The sequence below is a fragment of the Nyctibius grandis genome, chromosome Z (genome assembly GCF_013368605.1).
Source record: "Nyctibius grandis isolate bNycGra1 chromosome Z, bNycGra1.pri, whole genome shotgun sequence".
Classification (NCBI taxonomy): domain Eukaryota; kingdom Metazoa; phylum Chordata; class Aves; order Nyctibiiformes; family Nyctibiidae; genus Nyctibius; species Nyctibius grandis.
The window spans coordinates 25317304-25343303 of NC_090695.1; the positions used below are offsets into that span (position 1 = coordinate 25317304).

Sequence of the window (26000 nt, forward strand, 5' to 3'; positions counted from 1 at the left end):
CCCACATGCAGGACCTTGCACTTGGCCTCGTTGAACTTCATGAGGTTCACATGGGCCCACTCCTCAAGCCTGTCAAGTGTTGTGTTTTCAAACACACTTAGGCAACATAAAAATACTTTCCAAAGGCAACTTCAGCACTTTAGCCATTTGCCAAGAAGTCAGGAAGTCTACTTAGGTTTGTGAGTCCTTTTTATTTAAGGGTTCTGTGCTGTGACTGCCTTTCCTGTTTTTCTTTTTTTCATTTGCGTGCAAGCCAGAATCATCAGCAAACCCAGCTTCAGCAGTGTGCATGGCAGAGCTGGGATCCTGATTTACAAACTTGCATAAAATCTTTTTTAGTCGCTCTTATTCAGGATCTTTGTTGATGCTCTTAGCCATGAGGATAAACAGTTGCGTTCACCCCTCTCATTTTTTCACCCTACAAGGCAGGAAGAAGACGCTCATTTGCAAATGTTCTTGTGCACACAGAGGTTACAACTGAAACTGCCCAATCACAGAGCAGAATGAAGTAAATAATCGCTATGGTTGCCGAGCTGTTTTCCACGTACATTTACTTCCATCCTAGCATGTAATACCAAAGCAGACTAGATGGCCTCTTTTGGCTACCTAAAAATAAACCACTATCGTGAAACAAAATATCATGACATTGAAACAAATCCCACCTATGTAACATTATCTAAAAAAGCAGTTCCCCAGACTGTAACTACTGGAAGCACAGAGGTAATTTTTTCTGCCAGCAAGAAGTGGATAGATGATGGTAGAGCTGTGGATGTGGTCTATCTTGATTTCAGTAAAGCGTTTGACACAGTCTCCCACAGCATCCTCGCAGCTAAACTGAGGAAGTGTGGTCTGGATGATCGGGTAGTGAGGTGGATTGTGAACTGGCTGAAGGAAAGAAGCCAGAGAGAGGTGGTCAATGGGACAGAGTCCAGTTGGAGGCCTGTGTCTAGCGGAGTCCCACAAGGGTCGGTACTGGGACCAGTACTATTCAATATATTCATTAATGACTTGGATGATGGAATAGAGTGCACTGTCAGCAAGTTCGCTGATGACACCAAACTGGGAGGAGTGGCTGACACACCGGAAGGCTGTGCTGCCATTCAGAGGGACCTAGACAGGCTGGAGAGTTGGGCAGGGAGAAATTTAATGAAATATAACAAGGGCAAGTGTAGAGTCCTGCATCTGGGCAAGAACAACCTCATGTATGAGTACAAGTTGGGGACAGACCTGTGGGAGAGCGGCGTAGGGGAAAGGGACCTGGGGGTCCTAGTGGACAGCAGGATGACCATGAGCCAGCAATGTGCCCCTGTGGCCAAGAAGGCCAATGGCATCCTGGGGTGTATTAGAAGGGGTGTGGTTAGCAGGTCAAGAGAGGTTCTCCTCCCCCTCTACTCTGCCCTGGTGAGTCCGCATCTGGAATATTGTGTCCAGTTCTGTGCCCCTCAGTTCAAGAAGGACAGGGAACTGCTAGAGAGAGTCCAGCGCAGAGCCACGAAGATGATTAAGGGGGTGGAACATCTCCCTTATGAGGAGAGGCTGAGGGAGCTGGGTCTCTTTAGCTTAGAGAAGAGGAGACTGAGGGGTGACCTCAGTAATGTTTATAAATATGTAAAGGGCAAGTGTCATGAGGATGGAGCCAGGCTCTTCTCAGTGACATCCTTTGACAGGACAAGGGGCAACAGGTGCAAGCTGGAACACAGGAGGTTCCACATAAATATGAGGAAAAACTTCTTTACAGTGAGGGTAACCAAACACTGGAACAGGCTGCCCAGAGAGGTTGTGGAGTCTCCTTCTCTGGAGACATTCAAAACCCGCCTGGACGCGTTCCTGTGTGATATGATCTAGGCAATCCTGCTCCGGCAGGGGGATTGGACTAGATGATCTTTCGAGGTCCCTTCCAATCCCTAACATTCTGTGATTCTGTGATTCTGTGAAGTGGATGTTGATTGTTTTAAGATGCATTTGGATTTTGCTGAAAACCAAAACCACCCCTAATATATTAAACAAAATGCGAATGTAAATGAATATATCTCATAAACATTTGTGGGGTTTTAGCCTTACAAACTACATATACATATATTTTTAGCACTCATGTACTTAGAAAGTGGCAAATACTTCAGAACAAAAATCTAGAGAGACCCTGGTAATGCCATACTTAATTATGCTTAAGTCCATTAAGGAACAGACACAAACTGACAAGAGATCATGGTTAGAAAGAAGTTTCTCACTGTCACACTGTATGCAGAAAGATTAGGTTTCTTATCACTTGTGCTAGACTGAAGACAGCTTTTATCCATTGCTATACTTCTTTGCAGATTCCTATGGCAAATCCTACATTAACCAAATTCCTACTTAATTTGATTTCCATTTTCATGTACAGTCCTATTACCTACACGCTCATTTCTAAAACTCAGTTCCTGTTACTTGGCTTTAGTGTCCCTTGTAAAGTAAAAGAATGCTACACAGAATAAAGTTAGCTATTGGGCTCTACACCACAGCAATTTTAGTAGATGTGGACACAATGTAAAATATAAAAGCCATCCAGACTTGGCAGGGATGAAGGATATTTCCAAGTCCTAAACACGTTTGCAAACTGCATAGCAAGATGATGAGCATGGCTTTTTCAGTATATTTTCTGGAAAGGCATTCAACATTGATTTATTGTGAAATAAAATTTCACAATTTTTTTGTGAAATTGTGAAAAATACCACATTCCTAACCAAGACGCCTAGTGTACACTAATGGTAGGAACACCAAAAGAAAAGCTTCTAGCTGTGGAGAATTATCTCCCCTGACACATTGCACCAATCAATAGCTGGTTTTCAACTGGTCACATTCCTAAAAGCCTACAGACTGTTTTGATGTGGAATACATAAAAAAATGTAAAATAAACAGTTTTAGTGTCCAAGATGCAAAATAATTCTAAGAAAATGAAGTTTATAGACAATTCCAGAAATAATTACAAATATGAAAAAAAAAAGCCTGGAAAGATATTTTCACTTTCTTAAGGAAGTACTGGATAGATGAAGTGGTTCCACAAGTAAGAATTCAACCAATCTGATATAGTTTGAAATCTTAAAATGGGATTTCATAAAACCCCTGCAATAAACTGAACTAAAAATGCAAAGGCTTTGTCTGAAAAAAGTTTATTTGAAAAACAGTCAACAACTATTATTAAGAATTACTTTTCCTCTCTACATTAACCTATTTACATATACTATATATATATACACACATATGCAGAGTTATAATTTGAATTGTGCATTACAATAGTGAATCCATAGAACTATGTATTGTACAACAACTTAGTTTAAGGTTTTGCATTTCTTGGAGTCATTTTTTTTTGTCTGAAATTGTCTACAAATTAAGCATGTGTAAGACACATTATCTCAATGCATTGCTAATAATTTCCTGTAGACACTGTTATTCACATTAGTAGAGCACGTAGCTCTTCTACTAGTGGTAGACATTGACTGGCCACTGCTGTTACTACTGTTAGGATCGAAAGTCTTTTTGCAATTGAAGAGACTGAAAAGTTGTCTCTGATACTGAGAAGAAGCATAGTAGTAAATAAAGGGGTCAATGCAACAGCTAAAGCTGCTGATGCAAACACAGAGTAGATAGGCAAAGTAGAGATACTCTAAGCTGTTGTCGTAAGAAAAATGGACATAATGAATTAATAAGAGGACATTTGTTGGTCCAAAGCAAATAACAAAAACGGAAAAAACAGCCACACACAAGAGCAAGGCACGCGTCTTCTTATTTTGTTTTGCAACAATGGTAGAAGAACTAAGACATCGAATGATACACACATAACAGACAGTAGAAATTATAAATGGCACTACAAAAAACACAGAAGAGAAGATGGAGAAGAATTGGAGGTAATAGCCGTGAAGTTCAGATTCCCTTAGCACATCGTGGCAAGTAGTTATATTTAAATAGGGTATTTCCATTGTTTGCTCTCTGATGAGAAAAGGTATAACCCCAGTTATTGATACAAGCCATATTATGAAACAAATCATTGAGGCACGTGTTAATGTACGCCAACCAAGAGACTGCATGGGGTATACCACTGCTAAGAAGCGATCAAAGCTTATGCTCGTCATAAGCATTATTGAACAGTACATGTTGCAGTAGAAGGCAGCAGTGATGAAACGGCACATTTGAGGTCCAAAAGCCCAGTCGTTTCCAGAAAAGTAATAAGCAATCTTAAAAGGAAGCACGCTTACAAACAGGACATCTGCAAGGGCCAAATTCAGCATGTATACTACAGCTGGCTTTTTGATTTTCATTTTTTTCAGAAACACAAGTATCGCTGTAATGTTCAGAGGGAGACTCAGCACAAGCACTAAGGTGTAAACTGAAGGAACAAAACGCGTCAACCATGGACTAGTGAGGTATCTTGCTGCCTGCACTGACACTGGTCGTTGTTCATGTAGGAATGATCCCGTCTGATTGGTGGCTCCTGATCCAACTTCCAAGTCATTTTCAGTATCACCTTCAGTAGGTATGAGGTCATCCTCGTGACTTTTAGAAGAGAATACAAAACTTCTGATCCGTGGTATGCTGCTGTTATATGGGGAAGCTGAAAAATAAGAAAGTATTAAGATTAATAAGCAAATACGCACTTGCTACGGGGAAGCGAAAACACCTTTCAAAAAGGAAAGCTAACATCACATTAGCAACACAGAATAACAAGGTTAATTCCTGACTCAAAGAGCAGACTGCCCACAGATGTTAGTCCAGCCCTTTTTATTTCAGCTCCTGTTACAAGTTTGGGTAAGATGTCCTCCTTTGTCTCCTATCTCTTAGCTTGGAAGCTTTTTGTGGTAGGGACTCTTATTTGTGCTTAAGGATCCAATCTCATCTATGTCCTCTTTCGGCTACTTTAACACAAATACAACAGTAAATTTCCACTCTTGAACTGTCTTTGCCAGACCCTTCACAGAGTTTGTAAGAAATGAGGTGCTGGGAAAATACGAGCATTCATACACAAAATTACCATTAGAAGTACTCATCACCAAAAATAACAAAAAGTTAAAGTACAATTAAAACATCAAGTTACTGAAATATTTCCGCGTGCTGTGCAGACATCTTACTCAACCCAACAGCCCCCATCAAGACAGATGGCAGAATTCTGCATGCGGCTTTCAAGGCGGATGTGGATCAACCTTTTGCTTAAATCAGGCAGGTAGCCACAGATCGCATTGAAACACTTCTCCACTTCTACTTATCCTACCTCACAGCTTGCATTATCAGGGACAGCATGTGTCCAGTGTGCCCTTGGGGCACTTCTGAAACCTGCCACTAGTGTTCCCTCTACAGCTGGGTCTTCTACAGCATGGCTCAGTGGCTGTGAATGAGAAGTGGTGGGACAGGGTAGCTCTGCTTTTTAAATGTAGCTGTAACTAGTTAGGAATTTAGTGTTACAAAGTGTCGAATGCGTGGTATGGGTTTATTTATGTAAAAAAAAAACAAAGAAAAATCAAAACAGCAACTTTAGACATTATTTCAGAAAAGTTTTTGTATGGAGACTTATTTTGGAAGACTCATTTTCAGCTTCAGCTTAATCTAGTTAGGCGTAGGATAATTCAAACATATTAATGGGTAGACAGAAGTGAGGGAGTTACTGCTACTTAAGTAATCTGTTTAGCTGTGCAACTGACCCTTTGTTGAATCCTAGACAATTAAGGTAAAAATGAAGGCGTGTTAGCTTAAATCAGTGAGCTGAAAGTAAATATGCATGATTCACTCGTCTAAGATGCTACTTGTTAGAAGCAATTATTTGTTCTACAGTAATTCAAACCATTTTTTTATGCAGATGAGAACAAAAGCATGTGAAGGAGGAAGATGGCAGAGAGAGGTGGCTGCAGCTTTAAGCAGGCAGTTACCTCCTTTGTGCACAGGCTGTGCGAGAAGGGCCCTGCCTAGCTTCAATTTTGGTGAAATTCAGACTTGAATATGGTGGGAGATCAGAGGAGCGGTAGGGAAATTTGGGCATTTTTTAAAGCTGCTGTGCTGTATTTATCATGCTGTGTCACAGCAGCATTCTGGGGGCAGAGGGGACAAAAGAGGGGAAGTGTCTGAGATAATGGTTTTTGTATGCAAAGTGACTAGATTGCAACCTCTACAGGCCAGAAAAAAAGATGCTGGGTGAGAATTTCAGCCTGGGAGCTTGTTGCATAGATTGCAGTAGGAAAAATTTAGCACTTCTGCTGAAACACACATGCACAGAAGTATGTGAGAATCAGTGTTTGCACAGAAGGGCACTACATCAACTTATACAAGGGTGTATTCTGCCGTCTAAGAGAATACTAACAAAGGGCAAAACTGTAGATCCTTAATCTTTAACCTTACTTTAAAAGTCTAGTCCAAGCAGTTGGATGGCTCAAGGAGTCGGCTCCTAGTTCAGCAGTTCATATGCAGCACAAGTTATATTTAACACCTCTAACTTCAGCCTGTGGCTGACAATAAATACTTAGGTGATTTCCAGTACTCAATGATCACTGCAGTAGAAATTTGTCACAACTGACACCATTGGTATTCATCTCTTTTGGGAGGATTGTAATTATACTTGAATTAAAAAAAACCTAATTTCTCATGCCCAGAGGCTTGTCTCCATAGTAAAGACATCAGTATGAGTGACGAAAAATCTTCAGCAGTATCTCTGGAATCTCCAGTACATACAAGTTTTATGAATTCAAGACTTTGAATGCTGTGAATATGTATTTCTTCCACTGACATTTCTAAAATAGAAAATTTCTGAAACAGAAGACAATGATGATCCTAGTCCCCAAAGGTCTACATGTCCTTCTTGGTTTCTTCACCACTGCAGAGCAGTGTGGAGAACCAAATGTAGAGGTGACATGGTTTCATGCGAGGAAGGCATGATGAAAGGGAGGGTAAACCTGTGTCTGGAGTCAGGAACTGTATTGCCAAGATGACCTCTGCATGATGTGGTAACTGAGGTGCTTCCAGCAAGCACATCTCTCATCACAGTTTCCCTGAACTTTGAAGGGCTTCGTCTGCGCTGCCTCACCTGAAGCAGCAGTGCTGCAGTGCCTCACTTTTTGAGGACTAGCAAGCAAACCAGTCAGGGCCACCGACCCTTAATGACTGAGGTTAAGTCACTTACTGTGGAAGCCCATGGTGGTAACCTGACCCACTTCTTGTCAGTGACTCCTAACTTAGAATCAGTATGAAAATATGCTAAAGGAAAAAAATTGTGATTGGGCCAGTTACTTTTTATCCACTACTGACCTTTGCCTTAGCTATTGCTTATAGTTACTTGAACATTGCTAATAATTTTAATTATATACTGAATTCTTGGAGCTAACTTATTTACAGCTTTCTTAGATGAAAGGATTTAGAGTCTGCATTACTCCATTATCAAACTTGTCTAAAAGTAGAATCCTATTACAACAATTCAGGGCAAAACCATTTCATAAATAATTTTAGTTTAGCTAAAATTCTCTGGAATAATACTTCAACTTGGTGAAAACTATGTGTTCTTTGTATAAGCAAAGACTTTGTAAATTCAGAGTTGAACTCAGCCTTGATGCTGTTAACAACACCTCCACGCTGTGTCCTGTGCTCAGTCCATGCCTCCACCTTGAACTTAGATGACATGAGGTACTACGTGAAAACTAGCTCTATGGAAAAATGCAATGAGACCTCAAACTTGCTATTGCTTTGCCACTTGATAATATAAAGAGTGGGAATTTAAACTTTCTTGATGAAATTCAATTTAATTTTAATTTAAAAGATTGATAGCCACATATCAGTTCTTTTCCTTTGCAAAGCTGCTTGTATGTTTGTATGACACAGCATCTGTGTATTATTAGAAAAATAGTGCACTTCATGCTTTCTGAAACAGAAAGGAAGATAGTTACTGCCCTGAGGTTCTGGATTCCTTTTGTGTCAGTGTTTATCTGAAAAAGCTAATGATCAGAGATTTATACACAGAGGGAAGAGGACGAAATGATGTCATATTATTTCAAAAGATCTTAAGGAACCTTGACAATAAACATAAAGGTCAGTAATGGGAAACAGGCTTTACCTATACACGGGGATAGTACAAGACAGCCAATACAGTACCTCTACAGAAAAGATTTTAAAACTACTCTTCCATAGCTTCAGCTATACCATAATCTGTCAGATGTTCCTTTCTAGCTGTTTTAAAGCTGTAGATAACATTTGTCTAAAACATATTTCACTACAGCTTAAGTAACTTTTAGTAATACAAATAATCTGTTAGGAAAACAGAGGTAAAGCTTGTATAATGATCATAAATGTTCAACCAGTCATCCTATTTTTGCTAAGCTGTCATCCAATCCTTTTGGAAGAGGTCAAACCTGGTGGATTACTATTTTTATGACAAATAGTATTTTCATTGCTGGTATGACAGAGTTCACAGCTATATCAAAGTACTTGTAAAATATAAATAGGTATGAAAGAACAGGACTAAGACACTGAGAACAAAGAAATAGCAAGATAAAGCATTGAGGTTTTATCCTCATCGAGTGCAGTCAGGACACTGAACAATATACATAGAGTCTTTTCTTTGCTTCCAATAAGGACTTTGAAAGGCAAAAATTATGTAGAATCAGTACGATACTCAAACTGCCTGAAGTTTTCTTTTAGTGCCTGTGGTCTTTGCACTGATTCTCCAACAAGGACATAGAGAAATGATGTAGAAAGCTCAGTAAATTTGGGATTATTTGATTTAGAAATCCATACTGTGCTGTTTTCCATCAAGTACTACATATTGTTGGTCTCACGATCAGCATATGCATATTCTGCTTACCCTGAAAAACACTGCTTTTTTTTTACACAGAGCTATTTTATAATTTCCTGTCTACTTTCATATGCAAGGGGCTACTGCACATACAGTTCTGCGCAAAGAGAAGTAGAGAGCAAAAAATGTAATGGCTTCAACCAATCTTAAAAAGCACTCTTGAGCTCTGAAAGAAAACGTCAAAGTATTTCTGTAGACCTATACATCTGGAAAGGATGTTACAAACCAGTAATGTTCATGTCCCAAGGGATATCTTTGTGAGGCAGAAAACTAAAGAATACGTTCCTACTCAAGCCAATTAAATATGTTTTCTATGTGCTGCTGGACAACAATTAATACCAATTTCTGCGCATTACTGATGACAGCTGCACTCATACCACTGGCTTATAACAAAAAGTCAGTTTCTCTTATCTCACCTTTGTATAATTGTCAGTGTTAAGCATCTAGAACCTAAATTACTCAGTGGCCCCATAAAGCAGGTACTCACAGGCAGAATGCGAAGTGCATGCCAGACACGTTATATAAACAAGGTAAGACACAATCTTGTAGGACAGATGACAACTATTCGCTTTTGTAAAAATAAACACCGTATTGTCTTTAAAAAATCTTCCTTAGCCCACATCTGTTTATACAGAATTCATTATTGTATTACACGAGTGATGTCATAACAATTTTAACACATTTTACTAAATCATTGTTTTCTTGCAACCAGATGTCTACTCCTTTTTGCTTTCCTTTCTCAATCTCTTTCACCACAGGTGCTGGCTTCAAGCAATGATAACATCTCTTTATCCAGCTATCAGTGTCCCAACACAGGGAAGTCCAGGCAGGTTCAGACCTCGGCCAGCCACCTTGGCAGCACCTGGTCGGCTAATCTGCAAACGCCTAGCGCCAACCCACTGCCAAGCCATTGCCTTTTCACCTGCTCACAGGACCAGCGCTGGTCAGTAACGTAGTAACTGTAGATATTGAAGGACCAAGGGAAAAGCAGGGGAGAAGCTGCAGGTGCATAGGCAGAGCAGACCTAGGGATACAGCAGTGCATGGGCGATGGGAATTAAATACATTGTGGTGGACATAGGGAAGGTTATCCGGGACAGTGGGGAACTTACATATTACAGTGGGAGTGAGCATAAGAAGAGCAGAAGACATGTTCAGATGGCCAGGCTTTATTAGTTCTACTGTGCATGAAGTAACTTGAATTTTTCTTTTCCTAGTGATGTAATACAGTAACTATTTCAACCATTGTTTCCTAAGGAAGCAGCAAATAAATAGTGTAATTCAGGGTGTTCTTTAATGAAGACTGTAATTGCAAAAGGCAGGAAAACAAGTCTGAAAGTTTCCATAAACTGGAAGAATAGCACCCAACAGTACAATCTTTTTTCTAGCATTCACATATATAGTTTGGCTTTTACAGCGCCCCCACTTTTTTTTGTAAGGATATTTTCCTTAGAATTCCAATATGAACATGATTGTGATCTCTTTGTTCCACTTGCCCTTGTGCCAAAAAGTTGCTTAGCCAAAATTATTTGCCTTCTCTGATACTTCCCTCCCAGCATAATTACAAACACTAGCTCTGTGCCCTTTCAGCCTTCATTTTAGTCACCAAAGTATGCCACGCTCTACAATTTCCCCTTAGCTGTTCCTCTAATTAGCCCTTTTCTGTATATAGAGCTTGAAATGAGTCTTCCCAGCAGGCATCTCATGAGGCTAAGTTATTTGTAGAGCAGCACTAGGATCACTATGTGATTGAAAGAAATGTTAAGCTGAATTTTACAGAAAAAGATGTTGCTGATCTCTAAATGCATAATGTCGCCCTTTGTACTGTTGTATCTCTCCCCAAAACTGGGAGGTTACATGCATGCATGTCTTCTCTTACCTTCTTTCTCTCAGCATCTGCACTGACCGACAAGCTTTGAGCTAGATGGATGCATGGTCTCACCAGTTACAGCACCGATGTTGCAATTAGTGCTATTTCTAATTGAATAAACATGAAGGTCATCTACTTGGGGCGGATATTCTGAACTATCTTGTTTTGGCAGATCTTCCAAACTTCGCATTACGTACAATTCAGCCAGCACTCTATCTTCTGAAGTTGTTAACAAAAGGCAATGCCAGCTTTTTTAAGGAAGTCCACCAGCACATCTTGCCAGCCTGGTCACTTCCTTCCATCATACCTTGCTATTGCCCAGCCGCCTCCTTAGCCATGGGACAACTGTAAACCATTCTTCACCATCAATAACCTTACCTGTGGCATAGCATCTTTCTCATATTTATGCATTTCAGATCCATGACATTTCCTTTACTCAAGAAAATGGTTCTCAAGAAGCATCTGTCTGACGTTGCTTTACCCCAGCTGTGTGTTTCAGCCTGTTCTCTTTCCGCTGCTATGAGAACAAACCCGAGCAGCGTTTTACAACGCCAAAGAAAACTCGATCCTAAACTCCAATTAAAACTTCAAAGCGGGAGACCCTTGACCCGGCTCCGCGCGCGCCAACGCCGCCGTGTGCCAGAGCATGTTTCCTCCAGCGTCCCCCGGCGAGGCGCCCGGCTCCGGTCCCGCCGCGCCCGCAGCGCGCCGCACGGCGGGGCTCCTGCCTCGGCGCCCGCCGGCCCCCGCTTCCCAGGGACCCCACCGGGGACGGCGGCGCTCAGGCCCGCAGCACTGGGGGCGCCCAGCCCCTCCCGCCCCCGGCAGCTCCCCGCGCGGGACGGGGGCGGCCACTCACCGACGCGGGCGGCGGCGGGCGGCGGGCGCGGGCAGTCGAGGAGCGCCAGGGCGCAGAGCAGCGCGGGCAGCGCCCGCGGCCCCATGGCCACCGCACCGCGGGGGGGCCGAGCCGCCCGGAGCTCCCTCCGGTCCCTCTGTCCGTCCGGCCAGCGCAGGGGGACGCGAGTGCAGCCGAGACGCGGCAGCTGGCGAGCGCCGGGAGGCTGAGGCTGGGGAAGGGCCGCCCCGGGGCCGCCGGGGCTTCCTCTGGCAGCGGGGTAGGCGAGGGCGCCTTCCTGCCGCGCCGCCCCGGCCGAGGGGGGGCTGCGCGCCTGCCCCACCGCGGGTGCAGGGAGGAGAGCCGGGCCTCGGCGGCACCGGACGAGAGGGGATGGCAGCGGCTGCCGCCCCCCCAGGGCGGCAGCCCGGCCCGCAGCCCTCGCGCTGCGGGAACGGCTGCGGAAAGCGCTGGCACCCGGCTGAGAAACGGAAGGGGTTTGCGCGCTCGGGCAGGGTGAGAAGGCAGGAGGCGCAGAACAAAGGGTTATTTTGAAGGAATTATTTTAAACTAAGTTTGCCAAATTTTGCTTGTGCAATCTAAATTGCTGATGCCCCACAGGAGCACGGTTACAAGGCCAGCTGAAATGTCTGTATTACTCATAATTGAAAGAGCGCACTCATTCAGAAAAGCTCCCTAATGCATAGATCTGCTTTGTATACAGCGGCGACATCAAAGCTAGCTTGTGTTGCAGGGGTTCAGTAAGCTGACTGCTCTACAAACACAGGGCAACCCAAAAGCAATTCATTACCCAGCTTTGCTGCTTGTGTCTGTTCTTGGAAGACCCCCGAGGAAGTGGTGCCACTCTGGAACTCGTGACGTGTGTCTTGGACAGGAAAGCTTGTTCTGTCCTTCAGAGCTGCTGATGAATCAGGAGATAGTTGAACTGAAACATATATAAAAGCTATAGAGGAAAATATTTCGGTAACTCTGCAGCTATTATTTAGGCTCTTTTCTTTGAAAATACTTATTCCAGTGGTGGTTTGAGTTCTTTGTATTTCTTAGGCCTATAACAGTCTCAAAAGCTTTACAAGTGAACACTCTTCGGTTTGCTAGGGTATGCTCTGCCATCCTCAACTGTATATCCTTCTGTTTACAGCAATATGATAAAAAAAGGGAGGGGGGAAAGATCCATTTAGAACTTGTTTATATGTACGAAGTGCCCTTATTACCGCAGAAGCACTGACCTTTGCTCTTAACTGAGAGTAAAAACCATGGAAAATAAATACTCCTGATTACAAATTGGTTCCCAGCAAGGTCTACGTCTCTGTGATGTTCTTCCCACAATCCTACCACTTGGTACGTGAGAGCACTGTTAAGGCTGACTCTGATTTGTCTAGAGCAAGGGCAAGTAATAAATACAAGTTTTACAGCTGGCCAGCCTTTCTACAGCTCAATCATCCTAAACACAATAGGGAACTCCCATAAAACACTTTATACTTAATAATGAACTGGTTTTCATCTATTTAGAAGATACCTTAATCAGAGATAATTTCTTTTCAATTATTTGGGAAGAGAAAGTGAATCTATTCTTGGGCATTCCTGTGGTCTCACAGCTTTATAAACATACTCAAAGTTAACACTTAAAAATTTCTAAATCTAAAACAGAAGTGAACTAAAGATCAGTCTTTTCTTAAAACAAATGTGGGTTTGTAAATGTTATACCAGACCTCAAAAAAGCATACATTTTCAGTATTTGTATTGTTTAAGTTCCAAGAAGCCTTAACCAGTGGGCCAGTGCTTGAGGGATAAACCAGTCCACAGAGTTTGTGAAAGATATGAAGGGAAACTCAGATTGTATCTACAGGGAGTACCTTAGTTGTGGGTATAAGGAACAGTCATAAGGCTGTCTTTTCATAAATTAGATTAAACATAGCAAGTGAATCAAAACCACCTGTGTTTGTTAAATTTTCTGTCTGCATTTGGGAACCAAATTTAAGTTAATTTTTGTATCCTGTAGTTATGAAAGTCAGCTTGCTGCTTTCTCTCTAGCTAAACTGATTGTAATGGAGGTGAAGAGTTCATAAGTCTTAAAGCTTTTACCAGTTACCACTTTTTAATTCTGCTTCTTGCATGTTTTTCAGAGCTGCGTTTTTTTGTCAGGAGCATGTTACAGGACAAAACTTCATTCCTGTAAAACACACTAGGTCTACCAAAAAACCTACAACATTCTAGTAAGATTGCTACATCATTACTCTTTGAGGAAGCATCCATCTTTCTGCTGTTTAAGACACAGATTACCCTGGTCCCTGCCTGCGTTGCGTAGTTGTTGCTCAAACAAAATGAGGTTAGAAGCATATCTCAGAAGCGAGATCAGTCTTCCAGGAAGAAGTTTATCTATCTAGTTATGAACTTTTTGAAATCAGGTGTGACTGTCACTCGTTGGATTTGCTGTTTGAAGGAAGTTTGTTGTGTTGCTCCTATATTCCTGTAAAAAAGTCAGCTAAAGAAGGTGGTTTGCAGATAAGGCGTAAAGTGAAACAGAACACAGCTGTTGCTTGCAATCGTGTTTCTGTCTGCTTGTCCAAAGAAGAAAGATGTTCTGCAATTTTGTGGATAGCTTTGGGGCTTCAGAGCCCCATCATAATGGACAAGTTCCAAAACAAACTGAGTTAGCTGGAAAGCACTCTTATTTAACTCTAAAGACATGCAGTAGAAAAACAAAAACTGTGGGGCTAACAGACTGAGACTATTGGCTATTATAATTTCTTTTCACTACCACTGGTTAAGGAGGACAAGGTTGAGAGATAAGCAAGTCTTTCAAGGAAAGATGCATTTTCTCCTATGGTGACAACTGATGTGTAGGCTCTATTCAGCCGTACTGGCTTTTTCCTCAGGTTTTGCACCAGCAATGCAAGTCTTTCCACAAGATCATTTCATGAATGAAACTGGTTTCATCAAGTCCTATCTAACTTTGAAGACCCTAAACTGCAACTTACAGCAGTCTCCAAAAAGACGTTCTTTTTTGTTGTATATAGTAGCTGTCAGCAGCATAGGACAACAGTGGGTGGGTACAGAATTACTTTGCTCATTTGTATAGTATTTGGTACTACTGTCAATCTTATATTTAGGTAGGAATCATTGTGGTCAGTCCTGTTTAGCAGGGTTCATTGTTTATTCAGTGACAAGGCCCTAAACTGAACTAGTTAATTAAGAAAAAAGCTTCTAAAGCAGTTTAAATAAATTAAATGGAAATTACACTTTGATGTGCACTAGGAAGAACAGGACGCCCAAGAAATGGTTGGAAAAGGTGAGTGCTAGTACACAGACTGTACCTTGCATACATGTCATTACCTGGGAAGCAAATAAGCTTTCATAAGCTTGTGTACATCAGGAAATAACTGAGGAACATGCTATTCACATTAGAACTAAGCAGTCACTAAATGTGTCAAGTGTTTTACACAAAACAGCATATCCAGGAATGACTTATTCCCACAAAGGCTTTGGGGCTCTAGTACGCCTCACCAGAAGAACTCCAGGCTTTGACACATTATCTCAAAGGTCTGGTCTTAGGATCAACATCCCACCTGTGCAGACTTACCTGCTCAGCTAGAATTTGTCAAAAATGTATAGGAATTAGGCAAATCTATTACAAATAAAGAGGGAAACAAAAGATTGAGAATTTAATTCATATTCAAGTACAATTCACTTCTCTCCTTTTAGTAGTAAAGGTGAAGTGCTGCTTTCACCTTTCCATCAGCTATTTTAAGTGAACCAGGGTATTAATACTGTAGCATTTATGTCATGTTAAAATGGCTTATACATAACTAGCTAGAAGAAAAATGGAAGCACTTAGGAGCTGTTAATCTTTTAATTAGGCACATTAGCTGTTTTAAAATAGCCAAGTGTTCAAATTTAATGCCATGCATAAATGAATATCTCTAGTAAGTGTAACTATTTTTTCAGCTTGTGTAATACCACAGGTCAGTATACCAACTAAACTCGTAGTCTATGTATCTGCCACTGACTTTATACTTTTATTCCACCTTCAGAATTAATACTTGTTTAATATTTGCTTTTACAATGCATTTCAGAATGCTTCACTGTCCACCTTTTAAAATGTTTTTCATGAAGAGACTAGGAAATATTTCTCTTGGTTTATGTATTTTTCACATTGCCTACTGCACATACTTTTGCTCTGTAGTAGTTAATCAGCAAACCCATCATCATGTTCAATGGCATAAAGGCCATGAAGTCTTTACTTCTGAGCAACCTTCCCGAAGTGTACTGTGAGGACAGTCAAGCTTAATTAGATTAAATTTTATAAAAGCACTGAAAGAAGTTCTCTCACTACCATCTGGATTGCTGCTTTAATGACTTTTAAATGAAATTAAGAACCAAGCCAGATTAATTAGCTAATGTTTATTTTACATAGAACAATCTCCAAAGAATATTTAAAAAACCAATCTAAATACTGATTTTATTCCATCTATTTTCTTACAAAAAAGACAGACAGGCACAATTTATGTATTCAAATACTTCAAACTGAACGACAACTGTTAGCGGTTCAGATTTCCCCAATGTCACTCCAAAGGCTGTGAAAGTAGAAAATGTCATTTTACATGAGGCAGTAGTGCATTTAGTAGGAATGAATCACAAAATATATTTTTGTACAGTAAGACGTTATTGTCACTTTATAATTACCTATAAAAATTTTTGAATTGCACAGAAAGTTTGCTTTACAATTGACAACTGCCAGAAAATAGGCTTAGTATGCCCAAGCTATCCCCTAGAAACAAATTAGGATTTCTTTTGGTAAATACTTAAAAGTCTAATAAGAACTATATTATATATCTGAGGTAATTTTAAAATGTTTTAATAGGAAGAGGTTTATATATTCAACTAAAATAAATTTCTGCCTAGCTTAAAATCCATATAACCACAATAGCTAAGTGTCCTAAACAAGATTTTGATTTGAAAGTACCAACACCAGTGAAATCTGGAACTGTTTAATTTAATCTGTTTCCTATTTTTCTGCTTCATTATTAATGCTGAAAAGGCACTGTGTACATTCCTTTGAATTTGGTGTTTTAGGGTTTTTTAAAAGTTAAAAAGCATCCAAACTTAAAACAAATGTTTAAAAGCAAAAAAAAATACTGAATAGACTTCCCACTGATGGATGCAGTCCATATCTGAAGACACTCATTTTCCATAGAACTTCTTATTCAACAAGAATATAAGCAAATTCACATTCACTTTAGCTTTATCGAACATTTTCATTACAGCCACACCTTCATACTGCATCTGAAGCAAATCCTGTAGTCAGAAATAAAATGATTAGTCTCTGTTTAAATCCATACCTTACAGCAACAAGATGGAGACATTTTCATCATGTGATAACCATCTCAAACTCCAGGTCCTTCACAATTACAAGCAACTATTGGACAGGTGTAGAAAACATTACATGTCCTCTAGGTTCCAAGTTGTAGACTTTTAGTAACACCAAACCAGAAGAAATACTGTTTTCTGTATTTTCATTTTTTCTTGGTATTTGCTGTTTGCCACTGAACTAATGTGGCATTTGGTTTCATGCATTTGCCCTAATATAAACATTAAGGCAACTCTGTGCCCAGCATCCTGCAGAAGTTATACAGTTATTCCCCACATGATCTGCTGCTCTGTGCTGATTGAATGGTTCATGGATACATATAAAAAAATCGGAAATAGTTCATATTTAGAGGAAATGCAACTGTGACTGTATATTGCAAAGTAACAAAATGCAAACTCTACCTGGAAATGGAGCTGCACTTTTTCCATCTCAACCCCCAAAAATTTTGCTTTGATTTCAAAGTCACCCACTTCTTCTCCAGGTGTGATATCAAACATCACATTCTTAAACCTTGAAACAAAAAGAAGGGTAATTGATTATGTACGCTGTGCAGTTTTATATAGTCCAAAGACAGTTTTGGGGAAAAAGCCTGCAGAACACAGAAGAACTCTGACTGGAAGCAGTGTAAATTGTGTCAAATGAACCACTCCATGACTACTGCAATGTCTTCTTGGAGACTTTCTGGTGTACATATAGTATGGAATACAGAGCTTTCAGGTCTTTTATATTGGAAAAAAATGGGCTGTGGGAAGTTCAGGGAACAAAGATGACCACGTGTCCACAGCATAGCAACATGGCAGCCAGATTTTTGTTCTGCTACACCCGAGTGTCTCCTTGCAGATGCATGCACTCTCATCCTTCGTTTTGGTTTTTCTCATGTGGCTTCCTCTGCCTAATGAACCTACTTGGAAAAAAACTGCAACCTGGAAAACTTCGTTCCATGCAGAAGATTGATGGAAGAGCACAGAGGATGGAAGTTTTTCACTACAGTGACCTCAAAATGGATAGATACAAAAGGGATGTTAAACCACCACATCCATGCACCTTGCCATAGTGAGGAAGTGCAGAAAAACAGGCGTTTACTCAGTTATATGAAAGTGATTGGTCAGTAAATGAAAAAACTGCTACAACTGCTTAACAAGTCAGTCATTAGCAGTGAGTGTGCTGCCAGGCTTGTACTGGTTTCGTCTAAGCTGATGCCAAAATAAGCTTATTCAAATATTTTCCCAATGTAATCATATAGCAAGGGAAAAAATGAATTATGACAATTAAGCTTTATCATTCTTCTGCATGTAAAAGTCTGAGGTAATTTTAGGTGTGGCACAGGAAATTATGAAGATTTCTTTTAACAAAAGCCAGGGTCCTTGAGAAGCTGTTGGTTAGAAAATGCTCTGAATTGTTTTATAACACACTTACTGGTTGGTTTGAAGATCTTCAATTTCTAGGATGACACCTTTTTCATGCAGTCTTGCAGCTGTGTACTTTAATGAGGCCTGCTTCAGTTTTTTGCTTCCCTTCACCTCCTCTTTTCCATCTAGTTTAATTGACCTCCGTGAATTTCTGGGAAGAGAACAAGAAAAATGGCTTTGGATTTATCTACCAGATCTTTTGTCCTTCAACTACTCTTCTAGCCATATTTAGCTTTCCTTCAGTCTTTGCCTACTTGAACTCCTATTAATGAACAGAATTAAGATTCAAAACAAATCTAAGAATTAGAGGGATTTTTAGCACAGAGTGAATAGTTTTTTATGTTTATTTTTGGCAATGATTTTGAATCAGCATTTTTTAGCACTTATTTAAACTCTGTTGTGAAATGCAACCCTGATCCAAGAGTCCACAATCATCACTTCAAAACAGCAATTTGTAAGCATACAGTGACATAGCTGTTAAATAAGATTGGCCATTGGAGTTCATTTTTGCATCAATGAGGTATGCACTGGGAAAGCTCCTGTTCATGTCAGTAAAATGCTTTCATTTTGACACTTCAGTGGCATTGGCAGGGGGGCTTGCTGCCAAGTAACTGCATCGTATTTGAAAAGTAAAATTCTTTAGGCATTTGTTTCCCCTTTTCCACTCTAAAGACAAAACCCAATCCTTTTAATGTAGGAAGAAAATCAATAGTTACTTCCCAAATCTGCATGACTTCAAAGCATGCTAATGGATCTGGAAAGTAGCACCAATTAAATATATTGAAAACACGTATACACGTCAGGCCTCTTTCTATAAGGTAGGTTTAAGTGCAAGACTTGACTTTTTAGGTTTTGACTCAGGTCACAGTGACAACTCCCATGGACTTTTTCATCTGTGGATTGTCAATCTGTTGGAATCAAACCCTTCAACTACAGATTAACACCTGCTCTCCCTCCTGATAAAACACAGTGAAACATTAAAACACAAGAAGACTCAACTCACTTTCTTGTTAAGTTGTCTAAACAAGTTTTTATATAGGTGTTGTAATAATTAATTTGTTCTTCATAAAATGCTGTCTTGGAGTTAAGTGCATTCAAAGTCTGCTGGAGTTTCACCAATTCAGCTTTTCGATGATGTCTGTATCTTCTTTGATTCCGGATATCCTAAATAAATTTAATTGGTTTATTAATTTGATATTTTAAAAAGTCTTAGCTTATTACCATTCAAACCTGTAATTACACAACCTGACTTGATTACTGGGAGAAAGCATGAACTGTCATGTTAGTTCTCACAAGCACGGTACCAGTAGTGAGTATTACAGTTTACATTACTGTACAGAAGACAACAATCACATTGCTACTCATATATAGAAGTGGTGGTATCTTGAACTCTCCTATCGTCTCCAGGGCACGACAGACACAGAAGTCTAAGGAAGGTGTCGTCTTCATGCTATAAATCGATAGTTTCTGGTGAGAGGCCTAAGAAATTAGAGCTTGGGCTTCGACTAAGTAAGAACTAGCTACTGCTAAACTAGAGCTTGGGTTGAAGGTAATCGCTGAGTTGAGGTAGACCAAAGTAAAATAAAAGCAACTTCTAGTCCTTAGGCTCATCCCAATCTTCAGATTGCCTTAATGGCTCAAAACAAAGCATCTGGGCTTATAGATAAGAAATAAAAAAGAATGAGGCACTGAGTACATATGTAGAATGGTTTTGTCTCAAGTAGAAGCAGATGCAGACACCTGAACTGAGCAGGGCTTTAAAATGGCACTTCAGAGCAGGTGTAACATCACTGACTTAATTGTATTAGAGACTGAGGTCACATGAGTAATTTACTTATTTATAGTCAAATATATTTGCAACTTTAAAAATACATATTTATAATACGTAAATCACTCGTGTGCTATGAGTACTTCATTCATGAGTGATTACAGGTAATCCACTGTTACTCATGAGTAATTAAAGATAATCCAATGCACTAAGATTCTTAACAGCCAGTATTGGGTATGGACTTGGAACAGGATTTGGTGATTTGTACACAACAGGCTCAGTGCTTGATAAACCCCAGGATGGGCACTGCACTGTCCCACTATTCTCCTTGTGTCCTGCCCAACCGTTGCAGATCAGTGTTAACAACAGTCAGAGAATGTTCTGGGTTTTTTAAGTCTTTTTAAACCTTACGAGGACTACATTAACTATTAATTAATAATAACGCTGATGGGTAATTCTGACTCCTTTTAAAATATAAAAAGCTATATTGAAACACATTGTACTGGAGAAAAAATAGCATCAGTATCAAATCTGGATAGCAAAGCCTACAGTTATATGTTATTCAGTTCAGGTAGTTATGCATGAGAGTACTGTCTTTCACTTATTTTGTCAGCAAAGATGACTTGTTTCTTATGTGGATACTTCAGCGATTTAGCATAGCGTTCTCTGGAAAACGTGTATTGTACATCTCTCGCTGGAATAGATTTAGCCTAGATGCCTAAAACCATCAATATACAAGGAAGCATGTTCCATTTACCTTAGCAATCTCATTTATAATTTCTTGGTACTTAGTTGCTGAAGACACTAGTCCTGCTTGTTCCAATGTCCGGAGATTTCTCTGAATTTTCCTTTTCTTTTGTTCTATTGGTAGCTGCCCATCTTCAAAAATAGACTGACTGTGCTTAATTTTCTCTGGAGTTTTGGAATCTAAGATAGCACGTTTTTCTACAAGTTTCAAGTGCTCAGATTCCTGGGTGAAAAAAAAAAAAAAAAAAAAATCCAGAACGTTTATTTTCCAGCTCATAACAGTTAAGTATTCAAGTATATTAAATTCTTAAAGGAGATGATCAAGAATCTTTATTTATATCCTCTTACCACATGGTCTGAAAGTGCTCCATTTACTATGCCTTTTGACATACCTTGAGTAACTAATCACAACACCTAGACATGTATTTTAGTTAATCAAAACATGTCTAAAATCAGCCAGACTCCTCAATGACTTCACTTAGTTGTGAGAAGACTGTCAAGATCTCACAGGTGTCCCCGACATATACACACACTGAGGTAAGCTAAAATGTGCACATTATTGAGATGTAGCTTTATGCATCAGTATCTACAGGGCAGTCATCAAGTGGGAGCTCTTCCCACTCAATTCCCATACCAAGGATAGCAGTTGTTCCCCAGGCAGACGTTTACTTGTGTTGCTTAAACAAATAAACTAGGTGTCAGGGAAGTTGAGTTAAGATACTGAAGTTCATGAGAAAATAAAAATCTAGCAGAAGGATTCACCTCAGGCTGTTTGATTATATTATAACATATGAGAAAAGAGACCCTGTTTACAAAAAAGGTAAAGAAAAAAATTATTTTAGTTGTGCTAGTTGACAGCAAGACTTAATTTTTCTTTTCCTCTGAAGCTGTTACCAATTAAATGGTAAAAGAAAATGTGCAAGTCTCACGTTTTGAAGGCTCTAGATCTGAATAGTCTAAAACCAGCAACAACAATTTTGTTGTTATAAAGTGGTGGAGAAAGCTATCAGAGATCTGTTAAAGCTTTCAAACAGTTATAATAAAATGTATACTTTCTTCCCTATTCAGGCACAGTATAGCACTTACCTGTTGTGCAGTGGCTGGTGTTTCTAATATTTCTAAGAGCGTGTCCCCTGGCTGCATTCGTATCACATCCACAATAAGTCTTTTGGTCCTTTTAAAAAAGTATATATGGATATTAAAAAACAGTTGTCACTGGATCACTTGTGCATTTCATTTCTTCAAAGTAAAACTAGCAAGCTCCCCCTTTATTATGGATACATGGTAAAACATTTATATTTCCTAGCTTTTTATGTTTCAGAGCTCCCATTAATAATGTTGACCATCTGGCTTCTACACAGGTCTGAACAGAGACATACATGCCTACTTTTGTCCCTTTTATTTTAGAAAGCGGTTAACCAACTAGCACAGTGAAAGAGGTACTGTTAACATAATAAATAGCCAAACAACAACTCATTTTATTTTTAATTATGAATCTTGACAAAACAGCAGATAGGAATGTAGTCTTTGCAAAGCCTGAGCTATGCATGGTTACATTAAGGGTTATATTTACTGAATAAAGTGAAAATGCTTTCAAAACTGCTGAACTTCTGAAGGAATTTTACATCTGATGCAATGCATTTATGCACACCAGTTAAGGGCAGATATTTCTCTAGTGACAACAGACAGGGAGCATTTCCTTGCTAAAAAAGGGAAGCTGCTACACCCCGATATGTAAACCAGTTCTTTTTTTGGTAAGAATTTATCTCATTCCTTCTGCCTCTTCATCCAGGATACTTCCAAGAACTTCCTGCTACAGAATTCTGTTAATTTAGAGGACACTGTTACAAATGAGATATAGCTCATTATTCTTATAAATTAACAGAAACTTGAAGATGCAGCTTAAGTTTCCCAGGAAAATGATCAAGGCTTCTGTGATAAAACCTTATGACTTGGTTTAAAATCATAGTTTACCTACGTAAAGTTGGGGGGTTTTTGTTGGTGTTTTCAGGACTAGAAGTTCTCATAAAAATGCAATGAATTCTGATAAAAGATTTACTCATATACAGGCAACATTATCCAAACCACTGGGTGTTTAGGTATGATCCAAGCTTCCATGGAAGGGGCAGCAAGGTAGGAATGACTGACAGCACAGGCAGAACCAAAGCACTGCTCCTTCCATGTTAGGAGGCAACCTGCTAAACCTCCTGGAAACTAGTTTGCTCATCCAGAGCTGCTGTTAACTGCACTGCGTGGTTCTAGTATGTTCAACAGCTTCTGAAGGACTGCTGTTAAATGTATTTTTCCTACTCAAACTCTTGGAATGCCCTCCAGTTTGCCAGGAAAAAAAACCCAAAACAAAACCAGAAAGGTTTCCTGAACTTGGTTCACTTGGTCTACATCAACATATTGCTGGCTCTCTCTGCCTGACACAGCCTTTGTCAGCCTTTGGTGGTCACCACCACAGTCTACGTTAACGTACGTGGAACAGCATTATCATTTTACGCACTGCCTTAGAAACACATGCTGATATGGCCGATGAGACATGAGGATTATTGCCACTTCCTCTCCCCACATATCAAACCTGCTCTGCTCTGTTTTCCAGAAACACCCCACTTGGGTGCACTTAAAATTAAATTTTTTTCCCATACTTTAAACAGGCATTTATGGCATTTACTACAGATATTATAGAGCTAAGCACCTTCTTCAGAAGTAAAACTTCACATATTACCTAATAAATTCAGTTTACTGATTTTTGATTTGGAAAAACAATACTAACAGATTAGAGTTGAATTACAGCCTGTATCTACACTCCTAGTGCTTGCAAAGGTGTGAAATCCTTATGTTGTACTTCCCTTTAAAGTGAACTGCTAACCTTCACACTTGCAGGGTAAAAAGCATAGTAATAGAGGAAAGCAGCATCCCATTCTTCATGTTGTTCTGGAAGCACCAGGATCTTAAATAAGCCAATTCTTATTCCGAGGAGCTTGAAATAACTTCAAAAGAGGGATGCCAATAATTTGATACTAAGTGCTTTTATAAAAATATTTTCAACTATAAAGTAGCCTATATCCCAGGGCAGCCCAGTAGTCATTTCCTAATTTTCTCACCAAATAGAATAAACAATTTTCTTCCTCTGGATAAAAGCATGCACTATTCCTGCTGAAGCGACAGTCACATCCTGTTCAAATGCCTAATGGCAGTATATCAGGGAAGTGTTTTCCTTTGAGGGGGAGGAGAGGACAGTGTGATATGGTCCATCCCTTACAAGGCTAGACAGCTTTTCATCTCTGCTTTCCCAAGGCTGTGGTGTTTTAAAGCAGAATGCTTTTACAGCTTCATGGAAAAGCACTTACTAAGTTAAATAATGATCCAGTCACAGTCCAAAACGCAAGTGGCAGTATGTTTATCTTTCTGTAAGCTTTCTGGAAGAGCTGACAGTTTCTCTGACTTTTGCAAAAGTTTGAGTACGACTGAACACAAACTGGCTTTTGAAAGCTGAGTGCACTCAGCACCTCAAAAACGCACTTAGGCAGGGCAGCAGGGTGGAAGCAACTTTTTAAAAAACAGAAAAAAACCCAAAAACACACCCCAAAAATCATCACCAGAGTATAGGTTTTTGAGCAAAACTTACTTTATCATCAGGCTTTTGAGATCCTGATCTTCACCTTCCCGTAACTCGTATTTGCTTGTTAGAGACAGTGAAATCTCTGTTTTTGCAAGTTGATTCAGTGTGCTTTCCCTGTTGGGGTCATTGGGATCAACAGCTCCTTCCCCTGTAAGGAAACATCTTTTACTTCAAGTTTGCCAACTTTACCATGATTCAATGCATGAAATGAACAAGAACCTAGACAAATCACTGTAAAACATCAGAAATATTAAGTTTATTAAACAGCACACCATTCCTATAATTTAGAAGTAGTCCTTTTTCGGACATTGAACAATCAAAACCACAGGCCAGCTATTTATAAGTCCAGTTAGAATATTTTGGAAATGCCACCAATTCTTTCTTTTCAAGCTACTGATGCGCAAGAGACTCACGTGTCTTCTCAAAGAATACAAACAATTCAACATCGTATGTCCTAACATGCAGTGATAGTGCAAAATGAAAGAGTAGCAGCTATGTTAACCAGCTATTCACTTGGAAGCTGGTATTATCCATGACTTCCTAGCTACTTCCTAGATAGTTCATATCTTAGTACCTTTAAGGCAAATTAAATATCAGTTAGATTTATGCCTTATAACTTTCTAATAAATCTGCATAATTTTTAAAACTTCATTTTTATTTGTATAATTGTCAAAATAAAAAAATGGCTGTTTTAAGAATTCTCTGTGTACTTTTTGTAAGTTTCTAACCAACCCTAGCAAATCTTAAGATCAGGTTATTAAAAATCACTTGTCTTCTATGTGCAGTTTGAGCACAACTGGATCATTCTGCTTGAGACATTATTAATGTTCGGATTTTGAATATCATTAATCTTTAGAGTGAATATTGCAGTTAGAAGTTTTAACTCTAGGGAGCGATGTTACAAGAAGTGTTCAGAAAAGAATTCTATACTAAATGAAGACGTTCTCACTATGAGAGACACAAAAGTATTTGAATCAAGCTCCCATTTAATTCTGCCCCTAGAGTGAGGGTAACCATAAAAATGAAGAACACCATACCGAGGAAAGACTCTACATCAGGAACAGGTCCTAGTCCTTCTAGCAATTCGTTCAGCAGGTCATTCGGCTCAGTGGCAATGGCATCCTGGTGTTCTAATAGTAGCTATAAACAAATGTACATGAAGTCATTGTCCAAAAAAACCCATTCCCAGTGTCTTTATACTTGTAAAGAAATCTGGAGACTAAATGCTGAAAAACATAGACCTAGTGTGTTCAAGATTATGGAGGACCCAAGTCAGGGAAGCATGCTCAGTTCTGGGCTACAAGTTTAGAAGTGCTCTTGCTGTAAGACAGCTTGCCATGCTCCTCCAGCAATCATCTCCAGAGTGCTAAACATCACAGCTGAGCAGAAGTTTAAGTTTAAGATTTGCTTTTAAGACTAACAAAGTATCACAGACTAAAGGGCCAATCCTAAGCAGAGCATTTCAGTGCTGCATCCTGAACTAAGTACACAAAGGAATGAAGACAGGGTTGGTCATCCATAGAAAGTTATCTATTTTCTGTATATCCATTCCAGT

At 39.6% G+C, this 26000-nt stretch overlaps 2 protein-coding genes across 2 annotated transcripts in view; both read right to left on the reverse strand.

The window, feature by feature from the left end:
* Positions 1–3195: 3195 nt before the first annotated feature.
* Positions 3196–7148, reverse strand: F2R (coagulation factor II thrombin receptor). Its single transcript, XM_068422914.1, has 2 exons — positions 7136–7148; positions 3196–4585 (listed from the first exon to the last, which is right to left on the reverse strand). The coding sequence occupies exons 1-2, from the start codon at positions 7146–7148 to the stop codon at positions 3390–3392; spliced, it is 1209 nt and encodes a 402-aa protein (XP_068279015.1). The 3' UTR covers positions 3196–3389.
* A 9558-nt stretch (positions 7149–16706) lies between these two features.
* Positions 16707–26000, reverse strand: part of IQGAP2 (IQ motif containing GTPase activating protein 2) — a 136611-nt gene continuing 127317 nt past the window's right edge. The window contains exons 31-38 of the mRNA XM_068422192.1: positions 25483–25585; positions 24452–24593; positions 21904–21991; positions 20828–21040; positions 19306–19466; positions 18310–18453; positions 17295–17403; positions 16707–16820 (exon numbers count right to left, since the gene is read on the reverse strand). Of these exons, the coding sequence (XP_068278293.1) occupies positions 16707–16820; positions 17295–17403; positions 18310–18453; positions 19306–19466; positions 20828–21040; positions 21904–21991; positions 24452–24593; positions 25483–25585 (1074 nt within the window). The remainder of the gene's footprint in view (positions 16821–17294; positions 17404–18309; positions 18454–19305; positions 19467–20827; positions 21041–21903; positions 21992–24451; positions 24594–25482; positions 25586–26000) is intronic.